Source organism: Phyllostomus discolor, chromosome 3 (genome assembly GCF_004126475.2).
Source record: "Phyllostomus discolor isolate MPI-MPIP mPhyDis1 chromosome 3, mPhyDis1.pri.v3, whole genome shotgun sequence".
NCBI classification, from domain to species: Eukaryota; Metazoa; Chordata; class Mammalia; order Chiroptera; family Phyllostomidae; genus Phyllostomus; species Phyllostomus discolor.
Window position 1 is genome coordinate 1,341,618 of NC_040905.2, and position 26,840 is coordinate 1,368,457.

Sequence of the window (26,840 nt, forward strand, 5' to 3'; positions counted from 1 at the left end):
CCTGTCGGGCAGCTCGTGCTCGTCCTCTCTGGACCTGCAGACAGAAGCCCCCGGTTCCGGGGCACCGAAGGGGCGGTGCTGGTCTTCCTGCCCGGCCTCACCCACATCCAGCAGCTGTATGACCTCCTCTCGACGGACAGAAGGTTCTCCTCCCAGCGGTAACTACGCGTCGTGTTACATTCCCGGTGGTTTCAAAGCAGAAAAGGCTTCGTGCATGAAAACTCTGTAAAAAAAGATTTTATTCACGTCTACAGAGAGGGGAAGGGAGGGAGAAAGAGAAGGAGAGAAACATCAATGTGTGGTTGCCTCTCACACGCCCCCTACTGGGGACCTGGCCCACAACCCGGGCCTGTGCCCTGGCTGGGAATCGAACCAGCGACCCTTTGGTTCGCAGGCTGGTGCTCAAACCACTGAGCCACACCAGCCAGGGCTGTTCTGCTTCCTTCCTGTGATGAAGCAGGGTGGGGACCCCCCAGCCCTCTGGGTGCGCAAACACACGCACAGCGAGCGGGCGGCGCGCCCGCCCCGTGCTTCGTCACAGTGAGCGCACGGCTGCCATGGTGCCTCTCCCGCCAACGCCGGGTCGTCCTGCAGCCCTGCGCCCCTCCCGTCCACGTGGCTCGTGCCCGTCGGACCTCCTGCTCTCGGGTGACGCGGGGGGCCCACTGCACCCTCGTCAGAACTTGCGTGTGTGTTTACAGCTTCTCACGGTAGAAAGTGCTCAAGTTGCTTCCTGTCTGCAAGTGCGTCTTGTCATTCTTTGCAGCGTCTTCTGGAGAGAAACGCTTGCTAAGAAGTGTGGTTTTGACTTTCAGATACAAGGTGATAGCGCTGCATTCCATTCTTTCCACCCACGACCAAGCCGCAGCGTTCACGCTCCCGCCTCCAGGAGTCAGGAAGGTGAAGTTCTGTGGGGGGCCCGGGGGTGGGGGGCCTGGGGGAGAAGGTCTGCGGAGGGGCGGGGAGGGGTGGGCGCCGGGACTGGCCCTCGGAGGCGGGTTACCAGTGCAAGTGCCTCCGCGAGGGCAGAGGCGAGCCCAGCGCTGCTGGGTGCAAGCGTCTGGTCCCCGACGTGTCATCGGAGGGACGGGGCTCTTCGGAGGCGTGCCGGGTGGAAGTGCGCCGTGGGCGTTGCTTGTGAGGAGGCGGTCACAGCCGGCCCCAGGCGGGCCCCGTGAGGGACGCTGCGGGCCGGGCGCTGCCGGCGTCCAGGCAGAGGGAGCTCTTCGTTTTCCAGGCTGTTCGCCTTATCCCCGGCCCCCGCCCTGTTTTCGTTTTCGTTTTGCTTTGCCTCTGTAATGGTAGTACACAGAGCGTTAGGTGGGGGGGGTCTCAGCACTTCCATTGTGTCTCCTGTTCGGGATCCTGAGGGGAGAGTTTCTGGCCAAAGGGAGTGTCTCTGGGTTTGAACCCCTGCCAGAGAGGGGAGATGGCACAGCACAGGAGCCTTGGGGACGCAGGGCTCTCCCGCGGGGGCCTGGTCCACCTCCGAGCGGCTGCCCCGCCTGTGGCCCCGGGCAGCCCGGCCCACCCCGGTCCTCCTCTGTCTCAGGGGCGCGGCCCGGGCCCCGAGCTCTCGGCGCAGCTAGAAAACCGCTGCTCGGGCGGCCCCTCGGCCGTCTCCCACTCTGCCCGGGCATCGTCGGGGGGCCGGGCTGGAGTCAGGGAACGGTCCTTTCGTCGGAGTAAAAGTTTGTGGCTTTAATTAGCAAGCGGAGGTGACGAGGCTAATTAGAACAAATTAAAACTACACAGCAATGACAAGTAGATTGTGAATTTTTTTTAAACATTGAAATTCACTTTTTTTATCCTCCCCCGAGGACATGCTGACTGATTTTGGAGGAGGGGGAGGGGCGGGGGGAGGGGAGCATCGGTGCAAGAGAAGCGTCCGCCGCTTGGTTGCCTTTTGGGCGCCCCCGGCTGGGGGCCCAACCTGCAGCCGGTCAGTCTGCACGGAGACGTCCGGCCAACCCAGCCGCACCAGCCGGGCCCCAAGCTCGCGCTTTACACTCACCGGCTCCAGCTCAGTGAGGGGGTGTCCCTGGCGGCCTGCTGCCGGAGGCCACGTCCTAACCGTCGGGCTTCTCCTCCAGGTTGTTCTCGCCACGAACATCGCCGAGACCGGCATCACCATTCCAGACGTCGTGTTCGTGGTCGACACGGGCAGGACAAAGGAAAACAAGTGAGTTGACTTTCCCAGGTCAAAGCGTTTCTGTCCGGAAAAGCACGTGGGGCTCTGGAACTCCTAGGGAAGGTCACAGACTTGTGGAGGGACATTTCCAGCCGCCCCAGCTCTGCCCAGAGCGGAACTGCAGGAAGTGCGAGGCGCGGAGCTTCACGTCGCCGGTCTCCCGCGGCAGCCAGCGTGCCGCCGCACTCTCCGAGAAGACTTTCAGGACAGAACTTCCTGCCAGTCTGTCGGTTTGTGCAGTAAAGTGCTCGGCAGAAGCGTTCTCTCGAGATCATAACTGGTCTGGGTTTTGGAGTTACAGTTAGATCTGAATCTTTGGTCTACAAGCTTAAGAGAGCAACGCAGCGTCGCCAGAGGCTGTGAGCATGGGTTTCCCACACGGAGACGAGGAAGGCAAGTGTTTCATGACGGGAAGTGCCCGCCGGGTGCTGTGACCAGCTCGGCGGGTCCGCTGAGCCGAACCTCCTCGCAGGAGGTCGCAGCGGTTTGCGGTCCCTGCTGTGCAGTCCGCGGGGGCCGCCGTGGCCGTCTGCCGTCACCCGCACGCCCCGCCCCGAGTGTTACGGGGCCAGGGCCCCGTCTGGGGGGGAGCGCAGCTGCCCAGCACAGGGCGGACCCCGGGCTGTCAGCAGTGCGCCTTCGGAGGAGGCGCGCTCAGGGTTCCTCTGCGTCCCGTGACGAGCGCGGCGAGCGATGGCAGCCACGGTGGCACTTCTCAGAACTCCAGAAGTCCCCGTGGCAGGGCCGATAGGCGCTCCGCCGAGATCAGAAAGGGGCCCGGGACAGGTGGACGCGGGGCAGGCTAAGGGAAACAGGCTTCCCCTCGTGCCAGAGCTGTGAACTCGGCAGCGTGAGACTCAGTGTGCGGTGCTTGCCGAGTGTCGTAAGTGTCAACCTCGGTTTGGAAGACACTGCTCCGCAATGACAGTGGCCTTTTCCGTTTCTCTTCACCGTGACTTCAGGAGTGAGGTGGGCCAGCGTCTCCGGAGTCTGACTTAAGCCGGTGACCACACGTGTTCCCCCCTCCCCCGCCCCCACAGGTACCACGAGAGCAGCCAGATGAGCTCCCTGGTGGAGACCTTCGTCAGCAAGGCCAGCGCCCTGCAGCGCCAGGGCCGGGCCGGGCGGGTCCGCGACGGGGTCTGCTTCCGCATGTACACGAGGGAGAGGTACGCCGGGGCCGAGTGGGAGCCGCATCGGTGCCGCGGGGCGGCCGACGGTGCGAGTGGCGTGCGCTGCCGTTTGGTTTTCCAGGTTTGAAGGCTTCCTGGACTACTCTGTCCCCGAAATCCTGCGTGTGCCGTTGGAGGAGTTGTGCCTTCACATCATGGTAACCCCTCTGGCACTCACAGGCACTTGTTACTCTTCTCCCCATCCTGCTTTCCTTACCCCGTATTGCCCCAGCCGTTCACGCCTGGTACGGAGCCACTGTAAATCAGTGCCCCCCCCCCCCGCCCCCACTGTGCTGTGGTCCCGGCCCCGGCTCCCGCCCTCACAGGGCAGAACGCAGCCTCACGCCCCACACGGGCCGCTCTCGGCCGGGGGTGCCACTACTCACTGGGACAGGTGGCTCTGTCTGCAGGCACCCTGTGGGGAGGACGGAGGCCCTGCTGGGGGCGTCCTGTGGGTGGGGTCAGAGGGGCTGCTAAACCTGGTGCGGGGCCCCGCCCAGCCCCCCACACATCAGGCATGCGGCCCCCGGAAACCACCGAGTTGATGCCGGCACAGCCCAACGCACCTGAGGGCTTCCCCATAGGAACAGTCCGAAACACCTTTGGTTCTCAGGTGTTCCCACCGTGAAAATCAGGGATGCACAGGCTGAGACTATGGACTGGGAGGTCTCAGCCCCCTGCCCCCCCCCCCCCCCAGCACACCGCACAGGGCACACGAGTGCACACACTGCCGGTGGCAGGAGGAGGAGAGGGCGCCCTTGCTCAGACGCTCACCCCGTGCGCTCAGAGTGTCGCCGAGCAGGTGCCGAGGCAGCCCCCGCCGACCCTCCCCTCGGGGCGGGGCGGAGCCCGCTGACTCGGCCGCCCCTCCCCCCTGCAGAAGTGCAGCCTTGGCCCCCCCGAGGACTTCCTCTCCAAGGCCCTGGACCCTCCGCAGCCTCAGGTGATCAGCAACGCGATGCACCTGCTCCGGAAGGTCGGCGCCTGCGAGCCGAGCGAGCCGAAGCTGACCCCCCTGGGCCAGCACCTCGCAGCGCTGCCCGTGAACGTCAAGATCGGCAAGATGCTCATCTTCGGGGCCATCTTCGGCTGCCTGGACCCCGTGGTAAGAGAGGGCACCCCACTTGGCGTTGTGCTTCAGCCGAGAAGTAACCCTGAACCTCTCGTTCGGTTCCCTGACTAGACGGAACTCGCCAACAGTGAAACGCGGGGGTCTGACCGCTGAGCGGGGAGTTTGAGGGTTTAACTCCACGTGCAGGGAAGCACATCCGTGCACTCGCACAGGCTACGGGGTTTAACTGCACGTGGGGTAGGCCGGGGACTCTCAACCTCTTTCGTCTCGTGGCACACACAAACTAATCACTGGCATTCTGTGTCACGGCAAAAACTGCACTGTTGCCGACCTGACCAAAAACAGATGGAATTGCGACTCATTTGCCCAGGACGGCTATCGTGTTGGCTGTGGTCGGTCGTCTTTTGGGTGGCGGTCTAAGGGGGAGAGGCCGGTGCCCGGACCAGATGCCCAGGTGCTGCGAGTTGTGCCTGCTCTCTCACAGCACCCCGGGCAAACACCGCCGCGGTGGGGGGCCGTTCTCCGGCAGCTTGGAGCCCGCGGGCTCTGCTGTGCAGGACCACATACGCTGGGACTCCCGCTTTCCCAGGTCAGGTCCCTGGGCCAGAATTCGGCCCCAAGCGCTCCGACCACAGAGTTAGAATTCCCAGAGGCCGGCAAGGACCAGCCATCCGTTCCTTGCAGCATCTCGGATGCAGCATCTTGGATGCAGCAGGTGCTGTGCCTCTGCCGGATTCTCCGGGCCCCACGTCAGCTGGGCCCCGGCAGCTTTTGGGCATTCCCACGCCGTGGCCTTACCTGGGACGGCCGGTCGAGGCTGTGACAGAGCAGGACAGGGGGGTGCGCCTCTCTCGAGTCTCCTTTTCTCTAGCGTTAGAGACAGACACTTGCCAGAGTCACGTTGAGTCCAGAGAGTGAGCTCTGCCTTGGCAGCCGGTCTGGGAAGCTGCTGTCACGGCGCGGGTGGTCAGGGGAGGCCATCCGCGGCACGGACAGGGAGCCCACCCAGTGGGAGGACGGATTTGCCAGTGACACCTCGGACCCGGGTGTGACCTCCGAAATGTGTGAAGAACTTGCACAACTCAACACCGGGAAGACAACCAACCCGGTTAAAGAAGCGGGCAAAGGACCTGAATAGACACGTCTCCAGAGGACGTGCAGACGGTCGGTGGACATACGAAAGGTGCTCGCTAGCCGTCGGAGAGATGCAGATTAAAACCAGCGAGACACCACTTCACACCGGTGAGAACGGCCGTCATCAACAAACCAACAGACAGCAAGCGCTGGCGAGGCTGCGGAGAAAGGGGGCCCTCGTGCACTGCTGGTGGGATGCAGACTGGGGCAGCCGCTGGGAAAGGGGTGCGGAGACTCCTGAGGACACTAAACGTGGATCTGCCCTTTGACCCAGGGATTCCACTGCTGGGTTATGCCCTAGGAACCCTGAAACCCCGAAACCCCAGTCCGAAGGAACCCCTGCACCCCAGTGTTCATGGCAGCACAACTTACACCAGCCAGGGGCTGGAAGCAGCCCAGGTGCCTGTCCCCAGAGGAGCGGGTGTAAGAGCTTCGGGCGCTCACACGATGGGGTGCTGCGCAGCGGAGAGAGGGGCGCCTGCCTTCCCGGCAGCAGGGACGGGCCTGGGAGCCCTGCGCCGAGGGAAATGAGAGGAAGACAAGGACCACGTGGTGTCACTTCCGTGTACAACCTAATGACCAGAATACACGGACAAAACAGAAACAGGCGTGGACACGGGGAACAGGCTGACAGCTGTCAGAGTGGGGGGGGGCACAGGGGACAGGATGCAAGAGGGTGCAGGGGTCGGCACGGAACCTGTGTGCGTGACCCATGGACACGGACAACGGTGTGGGGGTGGCCAGAGGGAAGGGGGTGGGGGATGGGTGGCGGGGGGCAGAGGGGGGAAACGGGAACATCTACAACAGCACCAACAGTGAAAGTGTAGTCGCTGGTTCGATTCCCAGTCAGGGCACAGGCTCTTGCCCGTCCTGCGGTAGAGAGCGTTGCAGGCAGCGGGGGTTCGGCGGGGGGTCGCGAGGTTGGAGTGAGGACGCGGGCACAGACCCGTGGTCACTTCCTCGGTCCCGTGTGTCCCCGGCTCCAGGGCCGCTACCTTCTGTCTCACAAAGACGGTGCAAGGACAGAGGGGTGCATTTGTAAATCCCCTAACGTGATGAAACTGCAGGTTGCGAGTTAGAGCGAAAGTGCGCTTGTTCTCCTGGCCACAGTGAGCGTGGGGCTGCGGGAGGAAGCGGCGCGCCCCCCCGACCACAGCCCCCGGGGTTCCCTGCGCAGGCGACGCTCGCGGCCGTCATGACGGAGAAGTCACCCTTCACCACCCCGATCGGGCGGAAGGAGGAGGCGGACCTGGCCAAGGCGGCGCTGGCCGTGGCGGACTCGGACCACCTGACCATCTACAGGGCGTACCTGGGGTGAGCGAGGGCTGGGCTGTAGGCCCGGGGCGGCTCGCCCCTGAGCAGCGAGCGTGGGGTCGGCTCGCACGGGAAGACCTCCGTTCGTGACCGAGACGTGAACTCGTCCCGAGTTCCGTCACCTTTCGGGGCACAGTTAACTGTCCTGCAGACGCGCAGTTCTGCATCACTCTCTCAAGTTCGAGAGCGATGTGTTTGTTTATTACCTGTGCACCGCGTGACGCTGGTTTGCTGCGACACGTACACAGAGAGACTGTGCACTGGGGCTGAGCTCTTAAACACAGCCGGGAGCCCCCACCAGCAGACCACCCCCTTTTTACTCGGTGGTAACGTGGTGGGGGCTGGGGGGGGGGTCTCCGAGGAGGAGGGTCTGCCCGGAGAGCGGGCGGGCGGGTGGGACTGGCGTCATCCTGGTCCTGTCCTGCAGGTGGAAGAGCGCGCGGCAGGAGGGCGGCTACCACTCCGAGATGGCGTACTGCCGCCGGCACTTCCTCAGCCGGACCGCGCTGCTGACGCTGGAGGTGAGCGGGGGACAGCCTCCGGCGCCGGGCCCAGGGGTGGGCGGGTCTCGGGTGGGTGCTGGGCTCTCCCTGTCCCCAGCAGTTCCTGCCACGAGACGACCGCAAGCATTCCCACAGGCGATCCGTGAACGCCGTTTTCTGTGAAATCACGATGACCCTAGCGACTGAAATGTATCTCTGATGGGTTCCCGTCCTCTGTGGCTATTTTCTGATCCCCAAACTGTTGCCTCTGGACAGCGGGAGCCGCACTGGGTCCCCGAGCCCTCCCCACATGGCCCGAGCGGTCCGGCGCTGCCCTGTTCTGGGAGCGACCGCCCGCCCGCGCCGGCTGCCTTGGCGTCCCGTGCTCCGGGCCTGGAACCGGTCACTGTCCTAAGGGCACTGATTCCTCTGAGGGACTTCTGTTACACCCCCCAGACGTCAGCCAGCAGCGTGGCTGCAGTGTGGGACGGGAGCCTGGAGAGGCATCGGGGCCAGGCTCCTAACCCTGCCCCCAGGCAGGGGGGCCGGTGACTCGTCAGCCCCTCAGGCTTTGGATGCGCCCGGGACCAGACCTCCCGTGGAGGACAGGGTCGGAGGGGGGTCGGAGCAGAGAGACGGTGCTGGGAGAGCCCGGCTTCTCCTCGGACCCACGTCCCGTGGTTCTCAGGGCGCGGGGCGCGGGGCGCGTGTAGCCGGGTGTACAATGCGGCCGGGCGACGCGAGGGGCCTGACGTGAGGGCTCTGTCCCCCATGGGCCCTCTTCCTGTGCCCACATTCCGAACGGTTAAACGCACATTTCCCGTATAATCCGGCCCATTCCTTCCTGTGACCTGGGGTCCCTGCCGGGACGACAGCAGGGGCTTCTCCAGGGGGACAGGCCTGGTCCTCCCTGAAGCCAGTGGAGGGGCGAACTGAAGAGAAGCCCCTTCGGGCCTCTGGCTGGGACCCCACTGCAGTGCCCTCCACACGCCTTTGCCGCCCCCCCAGGCGCTGCCCCTCCTTCCCAGAGCCTGTCCTCCCCTCCCTGGGCTGTGCCACCAGGGAGTTGGTGTCTCCCCAGCCCTGGGGCGCGGCCGCAGCTGTCTGGTGGTCTTCCCTGCCCCGGGACCCAAGTTCCCTGAGCCCCCGACCAGATGCCCAAGGGAAACCCTGAATGTAAACGTCACCCAGTAATCACTTGTGTCCTGTTTGCTGTGAGGAATGCTCATCCTTCCTGTAGAATCCTAGCTCATGGGCATGACGGGAAGCGGAAAAAGGTTTTAGGTGACTGTTTGTTTGACTCAGTGTTGGGGGGTGACGCTGGTTAATGGGCCCGCGGGGGTGTCACACATCCTGTGACACCTCAGACGTGCACTGCACTGTGTGCCCCCCCCCCCCAGAGCCAGCTCCTCGTCCATCACCACACACTGTCCCCCCTCCTGACCTAGGCAGCAGGTCGGGGTACGTGAAGTCGCCATCAGCCAGCTCTCTCCAAGTTGCGTGGAAAATCCAGGCGAGGCCCCCAGACCTGTGAAGGAGGCCCTGGCGGTCTCAGCGGGTCCCTCCGTCCCTCCCCAGCTCTGCTGTCCGGGCAGCCCACTGCTTGGCTGGAGGGAGCTGCGGGGGCAGCTGCCGCCGCAGGGACGCAGGGAGAGTGCTGAGTGGCCGTGTGCCCGGCCACATTCTCGCCGCTCCCCCACTGCAGACAGCTGCGTGTTTCTGACACCTGAAGTGCCAGGTGGCGGACACGGGTGACTCCTTAGTCCCTGGCCTTCCCGGTCTTTCTGCTCCCTGATTTAACCTGGGCTGTGGTGACATGGATGACCCCCTGGCACCTTCCCATTTGGGCAGGAAACGGTGATGGAAGGTGCGAGGCCATCGGGCAGTCTCTCTCTCCTGATCTCTCCCTCCCACCCCCCCCCCCAGGACGTAAAGCAGGAGCTGATGAAGTTGGTGAGGGCGGCGGGGTTCTCACCTCCCGCCCCTGCTGGCAGCTGGGACAGCGGCAGGGCCGGCCAGGCCCTCTCCTTCCAAGAGATCGCCCTCCTGAAAGCAGTCCTGGCCGCCGGGCTCTACGACAACGTGGGGCGGATCATCTGCGCGAAGTCGGTGGATGTCACGGAGAGACTGGCCTGCGTGGTGGAGACCGCCCAAGGCAAAGCGCAGGTGCACCCGTCCTCGGTGAACCGGGCCCTGCAGACGCACGGCTGGCTCCTGTACCAGGAGAAGGTGAGGCGCCGCCCCGCCCCCGGCCCCCCTCCAGCGCCGGGGCGGGGTTCCGGAGCGGTCCTCACGCTGCGTCCTCACGCTGCTCGGGGCGGGGGTGGGCGTCCGGTTCTGGAATCGAGCGGCTCACTCCCGTTCACGCTCGCGCTCGGGGCGCACATAGGGACGCACGTAGTCTCTCGGTGGAAACGGTCCTCACTCATGGACGGAAGAAAAGGGCTCCGCGGTGGCCGTGGCCGCCCGCTGGACTCGAAGCAGAGAGAAGGCAGAGCGAGGATGCCCAGTAGCGGGGGCGTGTCGCTTCCCCGAGGTCTCACAGGCGCTGTCCCAGCGGGAAGGCCCTTACAGCTGTGTCCCCAGAGAAGGGGTTTGGGGAGACCCCCGAGTCATGGGGCGACGGTGTGAGTCGCCGGGTGACCCTGAGATGACGTCACACCACACGTTCACGGTCACAGCTAGGGCAGTCGCCCGCGTCAGCTGGTTAGGGTGGCAGGGGCCCGCTATTTCCTGCCGTGCGTAAATGTAAAACTTGGGAAGTTCCTGACCCACGGCCACGGCTGGACACCGCATCTGTGACCTCCAGCGTAGTGTTCCTCTGCGCTAAGCACCTAACTAACAGCATCTGTGGTATGGAGGTGCGTGTCGGCAGGCTCACGGTGCCCATGGTGCGCGGCAGCTCCCGTGGAGAACAACACAGTGGTCAATAAGCAGCGACACAGGCGTGGGCTCCGTGTTTCGCGGCTGGCCACTGCAGACCCGCCTCTGCCCACGCCGCGTGGCCCAGCGCCCCGGCGGACCTTCCAAACGCCTTCGGAGAGCAGGAACCCTCTGGGCGGCAGGGGCGGCGGCGCGTGCGCGCGGGGCTGTGCACGCGCGGGGTTACAGAACTCAGGCCGCGAGTCCCAGAGATGCGTGCGCGACCCCGGTGCACGCGCTCGCTGCTTCCGCGTCCAGGCTGCGAAGGTCTGTTTTCCTGCCATCCCCGCGCAGGTGCGGTACGCCCGGGTGTACCTGAGGGAGACCTCCCTGATCTCCCCGTTCCCGCTGCTGCTCTTCGGCGGCGACATCGAGGTTCAGCACCGCGAGCGCCTGCTCTCCGTGGACGGCTGGATCTACTTTCAGGTGCGCGCTCCCGCGGCTCTCGCCGGTGGCGTCGACGCCCCACCCCCAGGGCCGCTGGGGGCGGTTCCCAGGAACCTCTCGGCACGTGCGTGACCTTCCCCTGTAATTTGGCTGGAAGAAGGTTACTGTATCTTGCCTGCGTGGCCTTGAGTCTGCTGCGCTGGAAGGTCCAGTGGCACTGCTGTAGAGACTGCCTCGCCTCCGGTGCCCGTGGCGACTCCTTCCTGGAGGGGTGGGGCGCGCGGGCACAGTGAGAAGCAACTCTCGTGGGCCGCACCACTGCTCCCGGCAGAGCGAGGTTTTTAACGCTGGGACGGCCTGGCCCTCGGACCCACGCTCGTCCACGCCTGCATGGTGTCGGCACCACTGGGAAAGTGGGGCCGGCTCTGCCACCAGCCAGGGGCCCTTCCCCTTCCCTGCCAGCCCGCCCCGGCCGGCCGGGGCGCACCGAGCACGCCTGACCCGGGGAGCGCCGGGGCGGTAAAGACGTCTCCCGTGCGGTCCCCAGGGAGCTGAGGAGGCGGCACTGCCCTGTCGTCGGTCCGCACAACTCCCTCAATTCACTGCAGACCGCTGCGTGGTGCCCTTACGATGAATGCCTTTTCACGGGTGTGAGTGGTGCCTCCGGGATGCCGTTTTCAAATGGGTGGTCCCATCTGGGGACTCTCAGCGAGGAAATGGGGGCTGGTGCAGCTCGGCTCCGGGAGGGAGCGTGCCCGTGTTCTCCCAGAGTGCCCCGCGCCGCAGCCCAGGTGCGCAGGCCTGGGTCCCCGGCGCGCCCCGGCCCGGGAGCTGCTGCCCCCAGCGCCCTCTTCTCCCCGCAGGCCCCTGTGAAGATAGCCGTCATTTTCAAGCAGCTCCGGGTCCTCATCGATTCTGTCCTCAGGAAGAAGCTCGAAAACCCCAAGATGTCCCTTGAGAGTAAGTGCGCGACCACAGCGCCCGCAGGAACAGCGCGCTTCCCGCCGTCGGAGTGCGTGCGCCCGGTGGCCCCGGAGTCTTAGGCCCGAGCGGCTGAAACCGTGGCAGCGGAGTGTGTTTAGTGCTGACCCCGTCAGGCTCCTGAACAGCTGCTCGCAGGCGCCGATCAGGGCGGCCCCTTTAGTTGACCCTGCCCCCTCGACCCCCCCATGTCCGCACTCCTGGCCATTCCGCGGAACACGGGTAGGACTGAGCTTTGCAGACTGTGCTGCTTGTCGGCACACCGGTAAACCGGGAGTGCGGTTACTGGGAATCGTGAGAATGAGGGACCTTCGGGAGGCCCCCCCCCCCCCGCCCAGCTGCAGAGCCCTGAGTCTACGTGCAGGGCTGGCTGGGCACGAGGGGGCAGGTCCTCGGGTGGTCCCAGCAGCTGGGAAAATACACACAGTTCCAAGGCCCGCCAGGACACGGGGTTTCCTCTGCGGGAGGCCTGCGGCTCTGCGGGTTTCTGTCTAATCTGAAACGCTTCCCCTCCCCCGCGGCCCTGCTTTCCGAATGAAATGACGGCTGTAAACTGGGTGGTTTTCCAGGTAGGACTTCCCCCATTGAGGATGCGGTCGGTGCATCTTCATGCTCTGAGTTAGTGCTTTCCCGGCTGTTGGACACCAGACGCTGCCCGCACCTGAGGGATGTGGGGGTCCCTCGGGGAGGAGCCCTGTGCGCCACGGCGCAGCCTCGGTGAGAGGGGCCTCAGCAGAGGTCGGGTGGAGCCTCCACTTCCCATTGAGACCAGAGAATCGTAAAATGAATCAGTGTCTCCGTTTGCTGGTGGGAGAGAGCAGAGCTCACCCGAGAGAAAGCACAGTTTCTGGCTGGGGAGGGGTCTGCGTGCACTTGCGCCCTGCCCTCCTGGACTCGACAGGGAGAAAAGCTGGGGCATGATTAATGCCAAACTTTTGAAAAAGAAGTGACAAGTCCCTCCCGTGCTGCCAGTTAAAATCGTGGTTCTCCTTAGACCCACAGCTGCTCCCCGGGCAGCGGGCCTGAGGTTTGTCTCCGCCCCCGGGAGCCTCAGGCCGCGGCCTTCCCGCTGCACCCAGTCGGAGCCTCTTAGTCCTGCAGAGCGGTGGTCAGGGGGCCACAGCCTCGGGGCAGCTGTTAACACACACCGCCTCCTGGGCAAGCAGCAGCCTCTGTGGTGGGTCTGTGTGTGTGATGACCGGATGCGTGAGGCTCCTGTTGTGGGGCGAGGCTGTCCCTGGCATTGACGCCTCTGTGGGCCGCTCCCTGGGAAGCCCTTCCCTCCTCCGTCCCCATCCGGCCCTCCCCCGGCCCCTGGGTGGGGGGCGAGAGTGGCAGCAGTGCCCCCTCCCGGGGAGTCCCCCCCCAGGAGTCCTGGCACTCACTCTGAGGAGTGCGTGCGTGCACCGGCCTCTGGAGCGGCTGCGCAGGTGGGAAGCCAGCGGACGCTTGTCGTTGTACAGGGACGTTCAGTAAGGATCCCTCACAGGGGACTGGCAGTCACATCCGTCTTCTCCCCGGGCCTCCGCCTGCTCCTCGCCAGAGTCGGCGTGTGACTGGAGCAGCAGTCACAACAGGGTCCGCGGGGCAGCGGGTCACGAGGCCGGGGGCTTTCGCCCGGCGCCCACGGGAACTTTAAAAAGGGGCACACCCGGCTGCGGGGTCGGGGTGCGGCCCTCTTTCCCTCCAGACGGCCGGACGGAAAGGACAGCCGCCCGCGCTGCGGGTGTCTGGCTCGGGGGCGTCAGGCCAGCGACACATGGTCTGCTGCGATGCGGGGTTTTCGCGGTCAGTGTTGGTGCTCCGTGCTCTGACTCAAAGGAGCGTGCCGATGAAGCGTGCCTGTCGTTTGCACACGTGCGCACTGGGAGACACGCCGGTGACGGGTTTGCCCTCCCCCCCCCCACGCAGACGACAAGATTCTGCAGATCATCACAGAGCTGATAAGGACGGAGAACAGCAACTGAGCCCGCCCTCGGGCCGCCGGATTTGAGAGCCCCGATGAAGGCGCGGGCGTGGGCTCACCTGCCGGCGGGCCGCCCCGCTAAGTCTCTTCCGTCCCGGCGGGGCCGGCACAGCGGCAGCGGAGAGCACCCTCCTCACACACGTGTGACGTCCTGCTTCCTCTCCAGTGACGGTGTCACTCGGTGCGTCTGCCGCCGCTGTGCTCCCAGCAAGTCCTTGGGGGCGCCCCGCTGCTCGAGCCCCTCTGTGCCTTACGGGCGGGGCCTGCTCTGTGGTGTCCGAGACTGGGTGTCGGGAGTCCCCCTGCACCCACCCCCCCCCCCCCGCCCAGCGCCAGCCCCTGGTGCCCAGAGAGCTGGCCCCTCCCTGGCGTGGAGAGGAAGCGGCCCCAGACTGGCCGCAGGCAGACCCCTGTGAGCTGGCGCCGCTGCAGGAGTCAGCCGCCCGGCCCCCGGCCCCCGGCCCCCGGCCCAGACCCGAGCAGCCCCTCGCGTCCTTGGCCGCAGGCCTGCGCCCGAAGGTGCCAGCGCTGCACGGTCGGCAGCACCACCTCGGAGCGCACAGTAGGTACTCGGTATTTCCTGACGAATAAAAAACTTTTGTTACCTACTTAATTTCTGTGTAGAAGACAGAACTTGGGAACCGGTGGACAGACACACCCCCCACATTTAACTGCGGGACGGAGTTAATCTGCCTGAAGCCACAGTCCAGGGAAACCAAGTGGGTCCCATTCAGCCTGGGGGCGCGTTCCCTCTCTCCCCCCACAGTCCCCACGGGGCGTGGGGGCCCAGGGGCGGCTCAGCACCTGGGGCGAGGGGTGAGGGGGGTGCGGGCAAGGGCCAGGGGCGCAGAAATGCAGAGCGAGCCGGGTGAACCCGAGGCCAGCTGGGTTGGGGGGTGCAGGGGCGTCTGCTTAGAGAGAAGGACGTCCGGGGGCGAACGGCAGCGGGAGGAGCAGATCCAGAGGGAGCAGGGAGCCGCTCACGCGCGTGCGTGTGCACATGTGTGTGTGTGTGTGTGTGTAAGGCGTGGTGACAGTGCTCCCGGCTGGCTGTGGGCATCCGGGCGGAGACAGGGGTCTCCCTGTGTGTCCTTCGCGGCAGCGTCCCAGCCTTCCTTTCTGCTGTGGTGGTTCTGTGACGCTGGCCCCCGTTCGCCCTCTCTGCCCCCCCCCCACCCTGCGTCCGTGTGCGTGGCGTGGGCCCCTCCCCTCCTCCCCACCCCTGCCGTCCCGTCATTCCTGAACCAACACCAGCACACCGCGTGTCCCGGACCCGAGGCAGGCGGGCGGGCGGGCTCCTGGGACGCTCTGCAGAGAGGGACACGTGTCATCGGACACACAGCACCCTGGGGTGCTCGACAGCGGGAAGTCTGGGTCGTGGTCCGTGGGGAGCTGCAGCTGTCGGAAGTCGTGAGCGTGACGGCCGTTTCGTGGGGGGCGCCGTCCGACTGCGCTGCGGGGTACAGGAGCACACACAGGGGCGGAGCAAACCATGCTCCGAATAGGCTCTCCTGGGGGGGGGCCCTCCGAGCCCGAAGAGAAACAGCGGGTGGGAGGAAAACCACGCACGTGCAGGTCTCGGTGCCGAGGGAACTGGAAACCTCTCCCTCCCCGCGGAGTTGCCGGGCAGCAGACTGGCCAGGCCTCTCTGTCCAGCACCCGCCCCCTCTCACCGCCTCGTCAGTGGGGCCGATCCCCCACACCGGACGCAGCCTGCTCGGCACAGTGCCAGTAGTGGCCCGTGTCCACTGGCCAGCGGCCCTGCTTCTCCCCCCCTTCCCCCCTCCTCCCGTTCTAGGTCAGCCTGCAGCTCCGGGCTCTCGGGGCAGCTCTGCCGAGCCCCACGGAGCCTCGGGGTTCCTCACAGGGAAGGGCAGCCCGCCCTGCCCCCACGGCCTCCTTCTCCGGGGCCCCGGAGACAGAGCCTTCCGTCCCCGCTCAGTGAGGGCAGGGCCGCGCTCCCCGTGAGATTCCCCAGCCACAGAGCCCAGAGAGCGGGGACACTCTGTGCCCCCGCCTGCCTCTCGGGCGCAGGCACTGATGACAGGCTGCAGGGAGAGTGCACCTGGCCGAGCAGAAGAGCTTGGGGGAGGCCAGTGGCCCGAAGTCCTACCTGTCCCGCTCCCAGGACCTCTCGGACCACTGGGCCCCTGCTCCCCACGCGGTGTGCTGCCCGAGTCTCGCGGCCCCTGCGGCCCAGCCGGGCTGCTGTCTGGTGGGTGTCGGTCCACGCAGCCGACTCCTCACATCCTGGAGCTCTGTGCTGGAATCTTCCCAGCGAGCCTGCTCTGACCCAGTCGCCCCCTCCGGCAGCCGGTGGCCAGCGCCCCAGTGCAGGCCCCAGGCGTGTGTGTGGCTCCCGAGCTGCCACCTGGGGTGGGTCCGTGGAGGCAGGGGTGTTCGCCCACTCTGGTCGCTGAGCCCCAAGTCCCAGAGCAAGTCCCCCACGGGAAGGGGCGCGGCTCTGCTCCCTGAGCTGCCAGGCCCTGCTTCACCCTGCCCGCTGCTCTCCGATGTTCACACAAGACGGTTGTCACCACGTCTCGGGCCTCCCCCGGATTCCCGGCTTCCTACATGACAAAGGCCCCGAACAAGTCTGAGGGCGCGAGTGAATGTCGTCAATGCTGCAAATGTTACACCTGCAGGGCCGGGAGGCCTGTCCCCGCCCGACCCCTCCGGGTCTGCAAGGAGGTGGGCTGCCCCTGCAAAGGGCCACAAGAGGGAGCATCGCCACAACCCATCCCAGTCCACGGAAACCCCCCAGGCGCCCCGAGACAGGCCCCGGGTCTTCCTCGTCCCACAGACTGGGGGCCCGAGCTGTCTGTTGGCCGCTGTGCTCCTGGCCACTGTGGTTCTCTGTCCGCTCTGATCCAGGCCCCGGAGGGCAGGCGGAGGGCCAGCGGCGGGCAGGTGGCAGCTGGAGACGCCCACCCTGATGTCCCCTCCCCCTCCCAACCGCGGAACGGAACACAGCGTCTGGGGGTGACAGAGACGCAAATGTGACCGAGGGACAACCCCTCGTCATGACCCCGGGTCATGCTCATCTGCAGGGTGCTGTCTGCAGGTCAGCAGCCCCCAGACCCCTCAGTCTCAGGTGGAGTCCGGCGGGCTAGCGTAGGACGAACAGCAGCCTCCTTGCTCCTTACTACTGTACACGCTCACTGACACGTACGTGGGGTGTGTGACACGTGGCCTGTTGCACATGTCGACAAACCGAACGCCACGGACTATTTTTCCCAGTGAGCCCGGGGGGGCAGAGAGACACGCACCTCAGCTCGAGCAAAGCACGGTCACCCTCAGGGCAATTTCACAGGGCCCTCTCGCCACCCACTGTTCAGCAGCTGGGAAAACTTGCTCCAGTTGTGGAGCTGGGGTTCTGCGTGGCTTCCTGCCCACGTGGATTCGAGCCCACGGGGGCGGACTCCAGAGCTGCGTGTCTTAACTACTGTTGCGTGCCACCACCTGTGCTGGGCCGGCCGCCGCAGGCGGGCGTGAGCCCGGAGGGAAGGCGCGTGTGTGCACGAGGGGAGCAGCGGTGTGTCCGAGTGCCTACAGATGGTGATGAACTGGCAGGCAGGCAGGTGTGGACACTGGTGGGCATTTACACGTGGAAGGCAAAGGTCGGGCTTTGAGAACTGCTGAACATTCCTGCCCTTTGTTTACTAAGTACCAGTGATTCGAGTCTGACTTCAAACACCTGAATCACTTCTCAGTTTGGGCGCTTCACTGCATGAATAGAAAACGGTGTCAGCCCTGGCTGGCGTAGCTCAGTGGATTGAACTCAGGCTGGGAACCAAAGTGTCGCAGGTTCGATTCCCAGCCAGGGTACACGCCTGGGTTGCAGGCCATGACCCCCAGCAACCGCACATTGATGTTTCTCTCTCTCTCTCTCTCTCTCTCCCTCCCTCCCTAAAATGAATAAATCAAATATCAAAAAAAAAAAAGAAAAAACAAAACGGCGTCTTCAGCAAATGCAACTTTCAGGGACGGTCAGACCTGCGTGGAAGGGTCATCTGGGGCGAGAACAAAGATGCCCTCAGCCGGGTAGCACCCCGCTTGTTTGGTTTGCTGCCAAAGGGGCTGCCTCAAAGGCACAGTTGTCCCCCAGCCCCAGCCCGGGGCTCCTCCCTGAGGCCCACGTGCCCACCTGGGGACACAGAACACGAGGGCACACCAGGCCACCTCCGTCCCGCGGTGCTCACACTCTGGCGGACGTCAGGCCCCGCCCCTGAGGAGCACCAGGGCGGAAGGCGAAGCAGCTCTCCTCGCAGAAGCCCGGTTTAGTTAGGTTTGGCGTTTTTTGAGAAGTATTCTAGGTTTACCTACTGCCTTTAAGGAGCACTGGGCCCAGGGCCCGGAGAGATTAGAAAACAGATTAATTTCAAAGACCCTTCACAGGGAGACGAAAAAGCCCTGAACTTGGACCATACTGCTCGTACCGCAAATACTGCACCTGGTGGGCCCCCCCCCGTGCCCCTCCAGCTCAGCCCGTTTCCCAGCGATGGGGCACAGTAACCTCCCTCCCTTCCCCCCACGCGGCATGTGTTTATTGACTTGGGGGAGAGAAACAGTGATTGGCTGCCTCCCGCGTGCACCCCAGCTGGGACCTAGGCACGTGCTCGCGCGCTGGCGGGGAATCAGACCTGCAGCCTTTCGGTGTAAGAGACAACGCTCCCACCGACTGTGCTACCGGCCAGGGCACAGTCGGCTTCTAAGCAAAGGACAGACCAGCCCTCGGCCTTGGTCTGGCCTCCCCGTGGCTTTAGGTCAAGTCTAAACATTCGCGGGAGCTGGACGCAGGCACGGCTCCGCGGGGTCTGGCTGCGGCAGGGGCGCGGCAGGCGAGCAGGGAGGGGTGGGGCTGCGTCCGCTTCGCCGCTGGCGGCGCGGTGGGCCGGGCGCTTGTCCTGTCTGCGCCTCAGGTTCCTTTTCTGTAAGTGGGGACAGTGCAGAGTCCACCTCATGGCGCAGTGTGCAGTCAGGGAGCACAGCACCGGGCCCACAGTGAGTTCTGCGTGAGCGTGGGTATCCTCTCCCTGCCTCCGCCCACCCGGCCCCTGGCCCCTCCGTGCTGGGCCTGGCAGGCCCCAGCGCCCCCCGCCCCCATCCTGTTCCTTTACTGGGAACAGTCGCATCCCCAACCCCCCTCTCAGCTCCATCAGCTCGGCCGGCACTGCCCACTGCAGGCCGGAGCTCCCACCGCCACTGCTGGCTGCCCGGGGCTCGGGGGCTGGGGGCCCAGCTGAGTGTGAGCGTCGGTAAACAGCAACGAACTTCCGTGCGAGCGCGCCCCGTGCCGCGTCCGGGTCTCAGACGGACAACAGTTTTAGTGCAAACGTGCCCGTGCCGTATTCCAGCCGTCCTTCCCGTGTCTCTGTTCTCGACCTGACGCTTGCATTTAACCGGCGTCCTGTGCTAGACCTTCCCGCGGCGCCTCGCACTGCCGGGCACACTTCAACGCGGACCGATGTGGAGCGCGCTCCGTCCCCGCCAGCACGCCGGCTCTGAGCGCAGGCCAGACCCGGCCTTCTGCGCGCACGGGCGCGCCCCGGAGACCCCGCGGGCGGCCGCGAGCGGCGACCTATCCGCAGGTGCGAGGCCTCGCCTGCGGTGTGTGAAGCGAAACAGCTGCGAGGCGCCGCAAAGCCGAGCGCAATAAAACGTGGCGCGCGCGTCCCGGGAAAACGGCGCCGGCGGGCCGGAGCGCGGGCGTCCCCTGCCGGGGGCTCGCCTTGACGGCGGGGATGGCCGAGCCCCTGGGCACCAGGCGCCGCTGCCTCACGCCCGCGGGCGCGCGGAACGACAGCGCAGCTCTGCGGGCTGGCTGCAGTGCGCTGGCATTGCTGACGCCCCCAAACAGCTGTACCGCGACCCCGCTGGTTCACGTCCGAAGAGGCCCAGGTGTCGCCCCTGCAGCATTCGCTCGCGCGTGTCACAGACGAGGAAAAGAGCCGGGGAGACCCGCCGCGGGAGCGACGTTTCTCTTGACTCCGGGCTCTTCCCGCTGCACCGCTGGACCAGCGGGGCCGACGCTGGAACCAGGATCCCTGGGTTCTTCCTCCTCCTCGCCCCGGGCGTTTCTCCCCGACAGCGTCTGATGTCTGCCCCCCGCCCAGGTTCCAGGCCCCCACCCCGCGACGGTGCCCCGGGCAGCCTGAGAGGAGCCGAGGGGCCTGGCACCTGCGCTCCGGCTTGCAGGTGATTCTCAGCTCACCCCTCCCGTTACAAATCGCGCCCCTTAGCCTGGGGACTAAAGGCTTTGCTCAGAGTTGCAGGGAAATGGGGGTGACATTGCCCGGAACCCGAATCGGCCCCTTTCCTTCCGCCCGCATCTCTAGAAGACACCGCCCCCACCCACTAAACTCCTGGGGACAAAGATTCTCACTCTGACCACTCACTCACGTTGGGAGGGTTTGTTTGTTTGTTTGTTCCCGGAATGGGGTGAGGAAGGCTGCCGGCTCTGGGCTAGCACCTAGTAGTTTCACCTGTTGGGGGCCTCTGGGCCTCCTGCCCCAGCTGCAGACCCTCGGGGCTCCCAGGTGCTGCTGGTGCCCCCGGGACCGGTCTCCTGCAGGGTCCAGCTGCTCCCGGGGCGCGGCGTTGCGGACTAACCCAGCAGGGCCCTCCAGCCCGGACGCCCCACCCCCAGCCCGTGCAGCTCCGCTTCCTGGGGCTTCCCGGGAAGGGGCACTTCCCCTGAGGACTCGTCCCCGCTGAGGCCGGGAGCAGGCAGCAAAGGACCACCCGGCAGAGGGGCAGACGATACGAACATTCGGTGAAGCGGGAAATGCGCCCCTCCGACTGGGTGGCGCGCTTCTGAGCCTCCCCAGCCTACTCCGTGCCGGGTGGCAAGTGCGCAGGGCCGCGAGCTAGGCGAGACTCCTCTGGCGGGACTGGCCGCGAGGCGACGGCTGCGCAGAGCCGCGTGCTTGGAGGCACGCTGGCGACTCCGGTCCTGCCTAAGACAAAAACCGCACGCGCAGCTGAACCGGAGTCGCTGCTTGTGTGGGTCGCTGCAGAGAACCCGAAGGCTGGCAGAGTCGGCGCCGCAGGCTTCGCGTGGGGCTGGATCAGAGCGGGCAGGGAAGGTCCGGCCATCTGGCCCAGGAGCGGCAAGTGGCCGCAGGACCAGTTTCTCCGCGGGGCCGCCCCACCTCCACTGCCGCAGGGTCCGAGCTGCCCCCCCCCCGCCGGGACCCCGCTCGGTTGCCCGGGGAACGCGGGACGCGCGCCCAGCCCGCGGTTCAGAGTCCGTGAGCTGCCCCGGGAGCCCCGCCTCCTCCGGCCTGCGGGCCGCGCGCTGCGGGGCGGCAGTTTGGCCGCGAAAGCGCGGCGCCCTGACGCGGGGGCGCAGCCAGTGAGAGGTCGAGGGCGTGGTGGAGGCCGGAGCAGGCACCTACTTAGGGCCTTGCGGCCCCTCGGGCTGGGCTCCTTCGCGTCCTGGTACGCGCGTCCCGCCCGCCGCAGCCACGGAGTGGCGGGTCGGCCGCCGGGACGCAGCATGGTGACCCCGTGCCCCGCCGCCCGGGCCGGGAGAGGAGACAACGACCAGTACCTGCGCGCGCCGGTCAAGAAGAGCAGGCGCCCGCGCCTGCGGAGGAAGCAGCCGCTGCAGCCGCTGAGCCCGTGCCTGCTCCCGGGGGACTCGGGCATTTGCGACCTGTTCGAGTCCCCCAGCTCAGGCTCAGATGGCGCCGGCAGCCCCGCGGCCCCCGGGCGGCGCGGCCCCGCCCAGCACTCGGCGCAGCTGGATCTGCGGACCTTCCGCGAGTACGGGCAGAGCTGCTACGCCTTCCGCAAGGAGCGGGAGAGTCACTTCCACGCGCGGGAGGCGCTGGCGCGGCAGCCGCAGGTGGGCGCGGGTGGAGCCCCGGCCCGCGCCAGCCCGGGTCCTGGCCGCGTCCCAGCGGGAAGGGAGTAGACTTTACAGACGGAGCGAAGTGGGCGGTAGAGGGCTTAAGCCTCCAAACTGGTTGTGGGACGCAGTGGCACGCCGGGGAATTAAGGCGGTTTCCAGGTTGAGTCCGGACTGCCACCGACCCAAGGCAAGGTATTTAACAATCCCGAGCCGTTTCTTCGTCTGCACGGTGGGAAGCCCCCGCCCCCTCTGAATTACGGAGACGGTTACCGAAGGTACTGCGTTACGCGCTCGGCACAGCGCCAGGCGTGAGTCCTGGCGCCCAGCCCGGCTTTTTTCGCCGCGGCGGGGCCCGCGCTTCCCAGTTTACGCGCACTTAGCTTTTTCCCCTTCCTCGGGGGAAGCTCCCTGGATCGCCGTGACCCGTGCTCTCCGCAGCTGCTCTCCGCCCTGGGCTCAGCCGGCCGCCTCCCGCTCCTCCCGGTAGGTAACCGCGGAGTCTCGCTGCAAGCTGCTCAGCTGGCTGATCCCCGTGCACCGCCAGTTCGGCCTCTCCTTCGAGTCGCTGTGCCTGGCGGTGAACACCCTGGACCGCTTCCTGGCCACCACGCCCGTGGCTGCGGACTGCTTCCAGCTGCTGGGGGTCACGTCCCTGCTCCTGGCCTGCAAACAGGTACCTGCCCGCGGGCACCCAACTCCCTTCTGGCCGCCGGGGTCTCCAGCGCACGCGATCTGGTGACCGGCTCCCTGAGCTCGTCCGGCAGACGTTTGCGAACTGACGCGCCCGCAGCCTTAACCTTCACAACCACTCCCAGGCCCGACCTAGGCTGCAGTCAGTCCCTAAGGTCAGTGCCAACAGCCCTTCGCGGGGCCGCGACTCCCGACCCTTGAAACTTCCTCAGACCTTTCCCAGCTGGGCGGTGGTTAGCGGAGACGCGCTGGGAGCCCAGCCCAGGTGATGGCCCGGTGAAGCCCCAGCCGTCTCGCTGGAAGGGATAGGGGGAGCCCCGGTTTCCCCGGGGTTTGAGGCCGGGGTGCGCCTCCGGCGCTGGAGCGCGCGCGCGGTGGGGGGGAGGGGCTGAGCGCCCTGTGCCGCAGGTGGAGGTGCACCCGCCTCGCGTGGAGCAGCTCCTGGCCCTGTGCTGCGGCGCCTTCTCCCGGCAGCAGCTCTGCAACCTGGAGCGCATCGTGCTGCACAAGCTGGGCTTCAGTTTGGGCGCGCCCACCGTCGGCTTCTTCCTGGAGCACTTCACGCACGCGAGGGTGGACGCCGGGCAGGCCCGCGTCTCCCAAGCCCTGGAGGCGCAGGCTCTGGCGCAGGCGGTGGCAGAGCTAAGCCTGGCCGACTATGCTTTCTGCAGCTACGCCCCCTCCCTGCTGGCCATCTGCTGCCTGGCGCTGGCCGACAGCATGCTCCAGCGCCCGCTGCCTGTGGACTTGAGCCTGGGCGGGCACCCTGAGCCGGAGCTTCAGGACTGCCTGGGCAAGCTGCAGCTCCTGGTGGCCATCAACGGGACCTCCCTGGCTCACGTGCTGCCCCTCCAGATCTGTGACAAGTGCAGCCTGTCCACCAGCTCGCAATAAAGTGGACCCTGGGTCTCCATTTAGCTCCTGGGGCCGGCCCCTCCCACTGCTTTGAGAGAATGCAGTGTCGGCCCTGGGGAGCGGGGAGCTCCAGGCCCCGCCTGGTCACCAGCTCGCCCTGCGCAGGCTGTAAATAGTGTGCGATATTAGCGGCCGGTCACTTATTTATTATGCTGAGAGCTGTCTTTGCCCAATAAATAGGCTGTCTGTCCGTCCTGGTGTGTCTGAATGCTCTCCCTGGGCTTCTTTGTTGCACGGAGGGGTGGCGAAGGCCTCTGGGCACCGGAGGCCTGGGCAACGAGGCAACAACGGAGGGGCCCTGCCTCCCTTCCCCCCACCCCTGCCGCACTCCGACCCCAGTTGGCGTCTCTGCAAAAACGCCAGGTCAGGCGAGGCCCGGGTGGAGTCAGGGTCGCCTGAGGGCCTGCACCCTGTGATAGCCGCCCCCGCAGGAGGCTGAGGCCAGCACATCCCTAGGGATCCGAAGGGGTGCTGGGGTGTGACACCCACAGAGCCCACACCAGCTTGTGCTGTTCGGAGGGGCCAGGGCGAGCGCGCTGTTGCCAGCCCGGTTGCAAAGCTCTGCGGCCCCCGCAGGTGCGCTAGCCGAGGGAAGGCAGAGCCCCCGGAGGCTCACAGGTGCTGCAGATCGAGGCCTTGCCTTGCCGGCAGCGATGGCCCCTGCAAACCCAGCCCCTCACCCTGCAGCCAGGTGGCTCCGCAGCTGAGCCTCTCGCTCACGCCTGCTGCCCGTGAGCCGGGGCAACAGCGGCGCGGCATTCCCCGTTTCAGTCTGAGGCTTTTGTGAGGGGCAGCATCCAGCCCCTCACTTTGCAGTGGGGGACACGGGGCCGCAGAGAGGTCAACTGAGGAGCAGCAGCAGGAGTGGAAGGCAGGTGGTCTGCACTGCCCTCGCTTGCCCACCCTTAGCCACTTTGCTCAACTTCCCTGCCCCCAAGTTTCTGCAAGTGCTCAAAAACGCTCCTCCCGGGACAGGAGGGGCAGTTGGGAGGCGGTATAACGTACTGATTAAGTAAGTGGACTCCGGAGTCTGTTTGCCGGGCGACCTTAAGCAAGTCTACGCCTCTCCTGCAAAGGTGGGAACACCAGCAGCGCTCACCTGGTAGGGCTGGGGCGTGGGTGTGACACGCTGTCCACTCAGACCCCCAGCACAGGCCCTGGCACACAGTGAGTCTTCAAGGAGGCTGGTGGCAGCCTGCACAGGGGGGAGGGGGAGAGGAGTTACACAGACAAACACTTGGAGACAGAAATAGAGATGAAGCAGCCAGGGCTGGTGTGGCTCACTGGGCTGAGTGCTGGCCTGAAAACCAAAGGGTCGCAGGTTCAATTCCCATTGAGGGCACATGCCTGGGTTGCAGGCCAGGTCTCCAGGAGAGGCAACTGCACATGGATGTTTCTTTCCCTCTTTCCTTCCCATCCCCTCTCTCTGAAGACAAGTAATATCTTAAAAAAAAAAAAAAAGAAAAAAAGAAAAGAAATAGAGATGAAGCAAATATAGGAAAATTTTGCCATTTGGAGGTGAATACACTGTTCATTCAAATTTCCAGTATGGTTGAAAACAAAGTTTTTTTGGGGGGGGTCATATTCTATTGCATTTAGAACTAAATGCAGGACAAGCATGCACAAGTAAAAAGCAAACAAAGCAAATTTAGAGAATCTTCCTTGCACCTCGTTTCCCATGTGCCCTCCAGAGCCTGGAGCCCTCGGTCTGAGCCCCCCCAGGCGGGGGAGGGGGGCCGTCTCTCCTGCTGTGTTTGCCGCGGGCACTCCCCAGGAGCTGGCTCCTCCTGGGCTCGGGGAGACGGAAACAGTGACCCCCAGGCTCTTTGAGGAGAAGCCGGTCTGTGACGGCAAAAAGGAGGAGAAAAGTCACGTTGTCTGGGCCAGATTCCCAAGTCCAGGGTGCCCTCAGCCTGGCTGTGGGGTGCGGGCTGGGGCCTGGCCCTTCTGCAGCAGTGTGACGCTGGGAGGCGCTGTCTTCCCAGCACCGCTCCGTCACTCAGCTGAAACTGGTGTGTGACTCGGTTCCAGAACCATCCAGACTGGGGGCCATGTAACGGTGCCATTCCCACTCCTGGGCCAGTTACTCTAGCGCACGTTTTTATGTACTGTGTCTGTATTTTTCTGCACAAACTGATGGAGCTCATTGGTGGAAAATGAGCCCGTTCTGGAAAATCGGCGATGGTCTCCACGTGCAGAAATCCCCCCAAAACTTAGCTAAGAGCCCCCCTACTCCCTTTACAGGCTGGGGGGGGGGGGGTGGTGAGCAGTGGGGGGAGGGGAGGGGGTGGCCAGGCTGCCTAGGATCCAGGAGAAGGAGGCGGCAGAGCCAGGAACAGGCTGTGGGCACCGGGAGGTGCCCAGAAGAGGCTCCTTAAGACATTAATTCTCCCTGGCTGGCGTAGCTCAGTGGACTGAGCGCGGGCTGCGAACCAAAGCATCGCAGGTTCGATTCCCAGTCAGGGTACATGCCTGGGTTGCAGGCCACCGCCCCCAGCAACTGCACATTGATGTTTCTCTGTTTCTCTCTCCCTCCCTCCCTCTCTCCCTCCCTCCCTTCTCTCTTTAGAAGTAAATAAATAAAATCTTAAATTCCTCCACACACACCAAGGAGCACCAGTCGTGACATGAGTAATCTCATTCTCGAAGCAGAGCCCCCGGAGTGCATGTTGTGTCTTTCCTAAAGAACTGGGGTCCATGGACCCGGTTCTGATCCTCGGGCCCTCGGACCCTAAAGCCACAGCTGGTCACAGAGAGCGGTGTCACACCCGCTCCAGCCGGTTGGCCTCACCCCGCTGGGCGGCCGCGTGGACAGACAGACCCGAGTCTCTAAGTGGACACCCGCCCTCATCACTGTGAGGGGCTCTTGTTCGTTATTAGCCCGGGGAAAAAGGACCTCTCATGACTAGTACTAGGCGCAAGACACCAGGGGCCCAATTTCAGACGGTGGTTCGGACTCGATGGGGGTGCACGGTCCGAGGGAGGCCCCTCGCCCGGGCCTGGAGACGGCCCGTTCCAGGGACAGGCTCGGTCAGGCAGCCGCCACGGCGGAGGAGCCGCCACCCGGAGCACCCGGGGGCCAGCGGACAGAGACGGGGCTGCAGAGGCTGCAGGGGTTGCAGGACTGTCCGCCGTGGCGGTTTCCGAAACTGGAGGACGGTTCGCGGGTGTCACTTTACCCTAACTGGACCCCCTTTCAAAGGCTACGCTCAGGCGCTGCCGCCGGGGAAAGCGGAGCTGGGGACGCGGGGCGCTGGGCGGGGGCTCTAGGCCTCGGACGCCCGCAGACCCCGCGCGAGTGCGTCAGCGCCGGGAGCGCCCCCTGGAGTCTCGGGGGAAGGGGCGTCTGTGACGGGGGAGGGGAAACTGTCCCCGCGAGTTCCCGCCGGGGTTCTGCGCCGGCCACGCCCCCCAGGGCGAGGCAGACGCTGGGGTCTGGCTTCGGACACGGCGCGTTAGTGCCCCGCTCTGCGTCTGGGTGGGAAGAAAATGGAACGAGAATCCTCAGCCGCGCATCCCTGCTGCCCAAAGGCGGGAAGGCGGCGCTCGGGGTTAGGGACCGGCGGGGCCCGTTCGCCCCATTCCCTCCCTCCCTCCCGCCCTCCCTTTGGCGCGGCCAGGAGGCGGCGGCGCCAACCCTCGCCGAAAGGGCGCTGGCGGGCCCCGGCCCCGCGCTCGCGGCTCCCGGGGGAAGCCGTTGCCCGGCTGGGTTGAGCGCCTCCGCCCCCGCGCAGATTGTCGGCGCTCGAGGCGCCA

General features: G+C 65.5%; 3 protein-coding genes across 3 annotated transcripts in view; all 3 read left to right on the top strand.

Annotated features, from left to right (window-relative positions):
• Positions 1-14,234, top strand: part of DHX29 (DExH-box helicase 29) — a 36,086-nt gene extending 21,852 nt beyond the window's left edge. Inside the window, exons 16-27 of the mRNA XM_028519892.2 lie at positions 41-158; positions 816-900; positions 2,094-2,182; positions 3,232-3,360; positions 3,446-3,521; positions 4,244-4,468; positions 6,747-6,883; positions 7,311-7,404; positions 9,292-9,594; positions 10,582-10,713; positions 11,538-11,634; positions 13,567-14,234. Of these exons, the coding sequence (XP_028375693.1) occupies positions 41-158; positions 816-900; positions 2,094-2,182; positions 3,232-3,360; positions 3,446-3,521; positions 4,244-4,468; positions 6,747-6,883; positions 7,311-7,404; positions 9,292-9,594; positions 10,582-10,713; positions 11,538-11,634; positions 13,567-13,622 (1,541 nt within the window). The 3' untranslated portion in view covers positions 13,623-14,234. The remainder of the gene's footprint in view (positions 1-40; positions 159-815; positions 901-2,093; positions 2,183-3,231; positions 3,361-3,445; positions 3,522-4,243; positions 4,469-6,746; positions 6,884-7,310; positions 7,405-9,291; positions 9,595-10,581; positions 10,714-11,537; positions 11,635-13,566) is intronic.
• Positions 13,657-19,239, top strand: LOC114507122 (translation initiation factor IF-2). The gene is made up of 5 exons (XM_028525120.1): positions 13,657-13,802; positions 13,952-14,183; positions 15,420-15,562; positions 18,751-18,879; positions 19,041-19,239. The coding sequence occupies exons 1-5, from the start codon at positions 13,657-13,659 to the stop codon at positions 19,237-19,239; spliced, it is 849 nt and encodes a 282-aa protein (XP_028380921.1).
• A 1,210-nt stretch (positions 19,240-20,449) lies between these two features.
• CCNO (cyclin O) lies at positions 20,450-23,556 on the top strand. Its single transcript, XM_028506248.2, has 3 exons — positions 20,450-21,473; positions 21,967-22,152; positions 22,578-23,556. The coding sequence occupies exons 1-3, from the start codon at positions 21,123-21,125 to the stop codon at positions 23,061-23,063; spliced, it is 1,023 nt and encodes a 340-aa protein (XP_028362049.1). The 5' UTR covers positions 20,450-21,122; the 3' UTR covers positions 23,064-23,556.
• Positions 23,557-26,840: the final 3,284 nt, after the last annotated feature.